Source organism: Fukomys damarensis, unplaced genomic scaffold (assembly GCF_012274545.1).
Source record: "Fukomys damarensis isolate Sample0158 unplaced genomic scaffold, DMR_v1.0_HiC HiC_scaffold_3, whole genome shotgun sequence".
Taxonomy (NCBI): Eukaryota; Metazoa; Chordata; class Mammalia; order Rodentia; family Bathyergidae; genus Fukomys; species Fukomys damarensis.
The window spans coordinates 16,079,963-16,088,499 of record NW_022900915.1 but is presented as its reverse complement, the minus strand read 5'-3'; the positions used below and the strand labels follow the sequence as shown (position 1 = coordinate 16,088,499).

The 8,537-nt window shown below is 44.2% G+C and overlaps 2 protein-coding genes across 10 annotated transcripts in view; both read left to right on the top strand.

Annotated features, from left to right (window-relative positions):
- LOC104855158 (protocadherin gamma-C4) overlaps positions 1-8,537 on the top strand; it is a 171,487-nt gene that overhangs the window by 49,015 nt on the left and 113,935 nt on the right. Inside the window, exon 2 of one of the 9 annotated variants that reach the window (XM_033767075.1) lies at positions 278-316. The exons of 6 other annotated variants lie outside the window; for them this stretch is intronic. In XM_033767075.1, coding sequence (XP_033622966.1) covers positions 278-280 — 3 coding nt within the window. In that variant the 3' untranslated portion in view covers positions 281-316. Of the gene's footprint in view, positions 1-6; positions 88-277; positions 317-2,729; positions 5,376-8,537 lie in introns of those variants that run through there. 2 more of the 9 variants (XM_033767081.1, XM_019206023.2) reach the window with 2 other exon arrangements.
- LOC104855153 (protocadherin gamma-B5) lies at positions 6,745-8,458 on the top strand. The gene has a single exon (XM_010613930.3). It carries the CDS (start codon positions 6,761-6,763, stop codon positions 8,456-8,458), a length of 1,698 nt encoding a protein of 565 aa, XP_010612232.1. The 5' UTR covers positions 6,745-6,760.

Genomic DNA, 8,537 nt, shown 5'->3' with positions numbered 1-8,537 from the left:
GGGCTCTTCAGCCTGGGGCTGCGCACGGGCGAGGTGCGCACAGCGCTTGCCTTGGGCGACAAGGACGCTGCCCGCCACCGCCTGCTGGTCGCTGTGCGGGATGGTGGGCAGCCTCCTCTTTCGGCCACCGCCACGCTGCACCTGGTTTTCGCGGACAGCCTGCAGGAGGTGCTGCCGGACCTCAGGGAAGACCTTGTGTCCTCTGACCCCCAGGCCGAGCTGCAGTTCTACCTGGTGGTGGCTTTGGCCTTGATCTCAGTGCTCTTCCTCCTTGCAGTGATTCTGGCAATTGCTCTGCGCCTGCGACACTCCTCCAGCCCTACTACTTGGGGATGTTTTCAGCATGGTCCCTGTTCGAAGTCTGGACCTGTGGTTCCTTCCAACTACAGCGAGGGAACTTTGCCTTATTCCTACAATCTGTGTGTTGCACAAACCGGAATCACGGAGTTTAATTTTCTAAAAGGTACTGAGCAGTTTAGTTCAGGACAAGACATCCTTTGCGGTGATTCATCTGGAGCCTTATTTCCACTTTGTAATTTCAGCGAGTCAACTTCCCATCCGGTGAGTTTCCTTCAAGAATAACTTCCTCTCATTTTCTAAATAGTTCTCCATATTTACAGGAAAATACATATACAGATATCCTGAGTGGTCTTTCTCTCTCTCTCTCTCTCTTTTTTTTTTTTTTTTTTTTTTTTTTTTTTTGGTACTGAGAGTCAAACTCAGGGCCTGGTGCTTGCCAGGGAGATGCTGTGGCACTGAGCTAAGTCCCAGGCTCTGTCCCTCATTATCTTTAAAAAGTGTTAGTGAGATGTTGGGAATGTAGCTAAGCAGTAGAGCACTTTCCTAACGTGCTGGGGGTCTTGATATTTGATCCCTAGAATAACCCCTGACTCAAAAGTTAAAAGGTTCTCATACAATTCTTCAAAGATTGGATGAAATCGGAGTAATTGTATGGCTCATAAGTGCATCGTACCAAACTCAGATTTACACAGCAGTGATTGTGTGGTTTTAACACAAGGTGAAATCCTTAGGCAATGTTATTGGCACTCTCTTGTAAGAAGTGAATAAGATTTCTTCATAAATTATTCTTCCTGTTGCAAGATGCTACTCTTCAATTTATTGGGGATGAGATACTGTATATGAGGAATACTATTTAGCTTATACATATTATACATATAAAATTATTTAAATAAATTGAAAGCAAAGGAATTTCAACTATATTAGATTTTTGTCAGTAGCTTAACCCAGAGTTTTTCTATATTAATTTTCCATTTTGTTTCTGTTACTTTTTTTCAAAATCTCCTAGCATGATATATTAAACTGGGTTTTTATGTCCATGTACACCTTGTAATTTTATAGAGTGTATTTGTGTGTGTGTGTGTGTGTTTGTGTGCGTGTGTGATCATTTATTTAGTGGAAGATCCACTATATTCATCAGAAGATCAAAAGCAGATTCTCCTTTCTGGCAGAATAGGTTTTTCAGGATTCATCTGTACTGAAGCTCATTCATTAGGCTCCTTCATCAAAGAAGAGATAAATGGGCCAGGGATGTAACTCAGAGGCACAGTGGCTGCCTGTCAAGCATGAGGCCCTGAGTTTGATTCCCAGTACAAAAACAAAGGAGAGAGAGAAAAAATTATGCTTCACCTCTGTTGTTCTTTGCACAGTCCTAATATGTAATTTTAACCCTCCTATTGCAGCCCTAAGCTAATATATCTAAAATCTAATCATTGTACTTCCTCTAATAGAAGTCTTTAATTCTTCCACATTTTTAGGTTAAATTGTCAATCTGATGTGCACATGAAATCTATAGTAAACATTATAGTACATTTTCTCAGCTATCTCCTAGACATCCTTTAGCACCTGCTTCATTAATGGCCACTTTAGAAATTGAAGGAAGGGGTCCTTTTGTAGCGGTACTATTGTTCAACTTACTGATAGTTATGTGTTCCTTACTTTTGTTGTTCTTCTGATCAAAGTACTAAGGAAGCTAAAATGAACTTTAGAATATATCTACTTTAAAAAGTAGTGTGCTTTAAAATGTAATCATTTCTCTTTGATGAAAGGGGGTAGGATGCAGATTTGCTTTTGTAAGTATATTCATTAGTCCTGTCAATTACTAATTCTTTCTATTCTTTTGAAAAAATACAAACAGTTTCCATAAAAATCACAAGACTATATAATCTTTGATAAAACTTGAATTTTCAAAGCACTTGTCCTGTTAAAATGTCGCAATGTTAATTTGAAACACTACCAATGCATAATTTAAAAGATATTTAGGATTAAAATCTAAAAGCAACTCTACAGTAAAATACTGTATTAATTTAAATAAACACAACTTATGATTCAATGAAATCAGTAGGTATATTTTAGTCTAAAAAACTGACACCATATATCCAGAAGACATTTGAGAAACGTGTGAAGGCATGATGGGAAATAATTATCATGTTTATTTAAGAGGAGCAAATGTATCCTAGAAATGTAAGTAGTTTAATATGCTATCCCAAAAATCTGATCATACGATAATATTTTGTAAAACCTTTTTATTCCCTTTACCCAAGTCCCTTGGTAACTTATTTTAAAATATGGATATAAGGCAAATTCAATTCAAAATGAAGTAATATAAAGCTAGTAATATTTTTTCCTCATTAACCTAGCGGGGTATTACATAATTGGTATCTAAGTGCAGTAACTGCTTAGGACTGTAAGCGCCGCTGTTCACCTACTGGGAGAGCAATGTAAGCGGAAAGGCCATCTAATTGTAAGGGCTCACATATCACACCGACCGGCAGATCCCACAAACCAATTTCTGGGATGGAGAGAGATTCAATACCTAAATTTAGGACTTTCCAGCTTTGCGTAAGATTGTGATCTCCGTAATTGCAGCAAACAGGGAAACAAGAGACAGGCGCCCAGTGAGGATTCGGAAAATTTTCTGTGGCGACAGAACAATGGCGGCTCCAAAGAATCACCAGGGACGCGGTGAGCTGGTCCTGTTGTGCGCGCTGCTAGGGACGCTGTGGGAGCTCGGGACAGGACAGATACGATACTCGGTGCCAGAAGAGACGGACAGAGGCACATTTGTGGGCAACATCTCCAAGGACCTTGAGCTGCAGCCCCTGGAGCTGGCGGAGCGCGGAGTCCGCATCGTCTCCCGAGGTAGGACGCAGCTTTTCTCTCTGAACCCGCGCAGCGGCAGCTTGGTCACCGCGGGCCGGATAGACCGGGAGGAGCTGTGCGCCCAGAGCGCGCGGTGTCTTGTAAATATTAACATCCTAGCTGAGGATAAAGGAAAACTCTTTGGGATAGAAATAGAAATTACTGACATTAACGATAATAATCCAAAATTCCATGTTGAAACCCTGGAAGTAAAAATTAATGAAATTGCTTCTCCTGGAGCACGCTATCCACTCCCAGAAGCGGTTGACCCGGATGTGGGCGTGAACTCCTTACAGAGCTACCAGCTCAGCCCCAGTCACCACTTCTCTCTGGACTTGCAAACCGCAGACGATGGAACCATCAGCCCAGAGCTGGTGCTGGAGCGCGCCCTGGACCGAGAGGAAGAAGCCATTCATCATCTGGTCCTCACCGCCTCAGATGGCGGCGACCCGCGCCGCTCCAGCACGGTGCACATCCAGGTGACTGTGCTGGATACAAACGACAACGCCCCGGTCTTTGCTCAACCGACTTACCGAGTGAAAGTCCTTGAGAACGTGCCCCCGGGCACCCTGCTGCTCACAGTAAGAGCTAGCGATCCGGATGAGGGAACCAACGCAAAAGTGACATACAAATTGCGGAAAATCAATGAGAAACAATCTTCCTTATTCCAGCTTGATGAAAACAGTGGGGAAATAACAGTGGCGAGAAGTCTAGATTATGAAGAATGCTCGTTCTATGAAATGGAAATACAAGCTGAAGATGTGGGGGCACTTTTGGGGAGAACCAAAGTGCTCATTTCGGTGGATGACGTAAATGACAACGGGCCTGAAGTGACCATTACATCTTTATTTAACCCAGTGTTGGAAAATTCTTTTCCTGGCACAGTAATTGCTTTTTTGAATGTGCATGACCGAGACTCTGGGAAGAATGGACAAGTTGTCTGTTTCACACGTGATGATTTACCTTTTAAATTAGAATCATCAATAAATAATTATTATAGATTGGTGACATGGAAATACTTGGACAGAGAAAAAGTCTCTGTCTATAATATCACAGTGATAGCTTCAGATCTAGGCACCCCACCTATGTCTACTGAAGCTTATATCACTTTGATTGTGGCAGACACCAATGACAACCCACCTACTTTTCCTCGTGCCTCCTATTCAGCCTATATTCCAGAGAACAACCTGAGAGGCGCCTCCATCTTCTCTTTGACTGCACATGATCCTGACAGCCAAGAAAATGCACAAATCACTTACTCCCTGACTGAGGAAACCATCCAAGGAGTGCCTCTGACCTCCTATGTCTCCATCAACTCTGATACTGGTGTCCTGTATGCATTGCAATCTTTTGACTATGAGCAGATCCAAGACTTGCAGCTACTGGTGACAGCCAGTGACAGTGGAGATCCACCACTAAGCAGCAATGTGTCACTGAGCCTATTTGTGCTGGACCAGAATGACAACACCCCTGAGATCTTGTATCCTGTTCTCCCCACTGATGGGTCTACTGGTGTAGAGCTGGCTCCCCGATCTGCAGAGCCTGGCTATCTGGTGACCAAGGTGGTGGCAGTGGACAGGGACTCAGGACAGAATGCCTGGCTGTCCTACCGCCTTCTTAAGGCCAGTGATCCGGGGCTCTTCTCTGTGGGGCTGCACACAGGTGAAGTGCGCACAGCAAGGACCCTACTAGACAAAGATGCTCTGAAGCAGAGTCTTGTGTTGGCTGTCCAGGACCATGGTCAGCCCCCTCTCTCAGCTACCATCACACTCACTGTAGCAGTGGCTGACAGCATCCCTGAAGTATTAGCTGACTTAAGCAACATCAGGACCCCTGAGATTCCAGATGATTCTGACCTCACACTCTACCTGGTGGTAGCAGTAGCCGTTGTCTCCTGTGTCTTCCTCACCTTCGTCATTGTGCTGCTTTTGCTCAGGCTTCAGCACTGGCAGAAATCTCGCCTGCTCCAGGCCTCTGAAGGTGGATTAGTGGGTGTGCCTCCCTCACACTTTGTGGGCATCGATGGAGTACAAGCTTTTCTGCAGAACTATTCCCACGAGGTCTCCCTCACTGCAGGTTCCCAAACAAGCAATCTTATATTTCCTCAGCCCAACTATGCAGACACACTCATTAGCCAAGAGAGCTGTGAGAAAAATGATCCTTTATTAACATCCGTAGATTTTCATGAATTAAAAGATGAAGCTGCTTGTGCTCAGGTGAGTTCAATACTTTGCTTTTATCTCTCAGACAAATTTTGTTCAATTTAAATTCATGTATTTTGATACACATTGTGTCAACGTTGAAAATAATTTCTGTGTATATTTTAATGGTGACACTACACAATATAATGCTAATAGCCATCGGCGGTTGTTTCATTTGCTTGCAAAAGATTTAGACAAGTCTGTTCAACTCCCCTCCCTTTTTTGCTCAACCTTTTTCAGCCGTCCACTATTTTATTTTGATTATCATTCATTCAATTAAGAATCAGTTACCCACCATATATATTGAGTTACCTGTTGTATACATTTATATCCTAAATTACCATACCTCAATTACTTCAATTCCAGTTGTTATTTCAGTGTAATATTCATATATAGGGAAATATTATAGTCTATTGGAATATCCCTTTTGTGATTTTGTATTGCAGAGTAATCATTTGCCCTGTAACTTTAAAGAACAAACTGATGCAATATAAAGATATAGCCAATTAATTCTGAGATATGAAGAGGAGGGACTTGGAAGGGTATACCGTATTTTAACTTCTCCACTGAGTCAGTTTTCTTGAATAAATATTCCTTGAGGAATATGGAGAATTAGAAGAATATGGAGAAATAATTTTATAGAGTGTTGACATTATCAGGAAGCGGAAATATCTGAAGATGCATAACATAACAAAATGATGTTCAATAGTATTGCTGTTCTCTAACCTATTTGATATAAAACAGTATTAGAGATATCTGGGTGAGATTCGCAGGAACGAGTGGAAAAATTAAAATATCAATATATCACAGCTAATAAAGAGACAAATTTGTAAAATCAGCAGACTGTGAGGTGTCTAGGGGCAAGAACTCTTGTCTTATTTTACTACTCAACAAGAGCAATACTTAGTTATGGGTAAAAGCTTAGTGTATGTAGAATTGTGAAAGAGTAGACATGAAGACTTTTATTAAAACCAAAGTGCTATTTGTAACAATTGAAAATCAAGAGGAAAAGGTACCTGAAACGTGGCTTTACACTTTATTTTAAAATATTAACATAAAAATACATCATCTTTTAGTTGGGCATACTTACACTAATCCTACTGAACTGAAACAGCAGAGGCTGCAGTTCCCCAGTGTGCACTCTGGGCGCCGCTGTTGGCCAAAGACCAGAGCTCGGCGCTCGCCTTCTCCTCGCGCAGCCGCACCGCGCTTACCAGGGCCGCCCTCTCACCCTCGCCAGGGCGAGCCCTTAGACCGCTTCCTACTGGAAAAGAGAAGAAACTTTCCCTGGACTGGGACTGAGAACTAAAGCCCATCCGGAACCCCGCGTGTCTGCGATACAGTGCTTATTCGTGAGCCCGCGTCTCCAGGCCGGTGAGCAAGCTGAGGGAGCAGGAGGGATGGGGAGCGGCGCTGTGCAGAGGGGCAGGGCTGAGAGGCGGCCAGTGTTCTTTCCCTTGCTGCTGTCTTTGTTCAGCCCGGCGCTCTCGGAGCAGATCCGCTACAGGATCCCTGAGGAAATGGCCAAGGGCTCGGTGGTGGGGAACCTGGCCAAGGACCTGGGCTTCAGCGTCCAGGAGTTACCGACTCGGAAGCTGCGCGTCAGTTCGGAGAAACCTTACTTCTCAGTGAGCGCAGAGAGCGGGGAGCTGCTTGTGAGCAGTAGGCTAGACAGGGAGCAGATATGTGGGAAGAGGCCTGCGTGTGTCCTGGAATTTGAGGCTGTTGCTGAAGACCCGTTGAACTTTTATCATGTGAGTGTGGAGATCGAGGACGTTAATGACCACTCGCCAAAATTCACGCAAACTTCCTTTGAGCTGCAAATAAGCGAGTCTGCACATCCAGGCACACGATTTATATTAGAAGTAGCAGAAGATGCAGATATTGCCTTAAATGCGCTACAGAATTATAAGCTGTCTCCTAGTCCTAGTTTCTCACTGATAAATAAGGAGAAACAAGATGGTAGCAAATACCCAGAACTGGTATTGGACAAAACCTTAGACCGGGAACAACAGAGTTACCATCATTTAGTCCTGACTGCCATGGATGGTGGAAATCCACCCCTTAGTGGTACCACTGAGCTCCAAATCCATGTCACTGATGCCAATGATAATACCCCTGTATTCAGCCAGGAAGTGTACAAAGTCAGTCTTCCAGAAAACACGGCCCCGGGCACCACTGTGCTGCAAGTGTCAGCCACTGACCAGGATGAGGGCTTCAACTCAGAAATCACTTACTCTTTTCACAGAACCGGGCAAGTCTTTAGTCTGAATTCAAAGAGTGGAGAAATTATATTACAAAAGACACTGGATTTTGAAGACATTAAGGAATTTTCTCTAGTGGTGGAAGGACGGGATGGTGGAGGGCTGGTTGCACAATGTACAGTTGATGTTAGTGTTCAAGATGAAAATGACAACAGCCCAGAAATTACATTCCATTCTCTCCTGGAAATGATTCTGGAAAATGCAGTACCGGGAACACTAATTGCTTTGATCAAAATACATGACCAAGATTCTGGGGCAAATGGGGAGGTAAATTGTCAGCTAGAAGGTGAAGTTCCTTTTAAAATAATCTCTTCGTCCAAAAATTCATACAAGTTGGTAACAGACAGCAACTTGGACCGAGAGCTGACTCCGGAGTACAATATCACCATCATTGCCACAGACAGGGGCAAACCGCCCCTCTCCTCCAGCAAAAGCGTCACCTTTTACATTGCTGACATCAATGACAATGCTCCTGTTTTCAACCAGTTGTCCTACTTGGTATATGTAGCAGAGAACAACCCATCTGGAGCGTCTATCGCGCAAGTCAGTGCCTCTGACCCAGATCTGGGACCCAACGGCCAGGTCTCCTACTCCATCGTGGCCAGCGACCTGGAGCCTAGAGCGCTGCTGTCCTACGTGTCCGTGAGCCCGCAGAGCGGGGTGGTGTTCGCGCAGCGCGCCTTCGACCACGAGCAGCTGCGCGCCTTCGAGCTGACGCTGCAGGCCCGCGACCAGGGCTCGCCCGCGCTCAGCGCCAACGTGATTCCCCATATATTATTTCTAGCTTTGTTTCCTCAAACTTCTACTAGTCTAAGGTCAGCAGAGCCCTCCTAAGAGTCAGACCCACATATATCTGTTACATATAAGATCTGCCATCAGATTCCAAAATCTGACACTTGTGACCCCTCCTCTT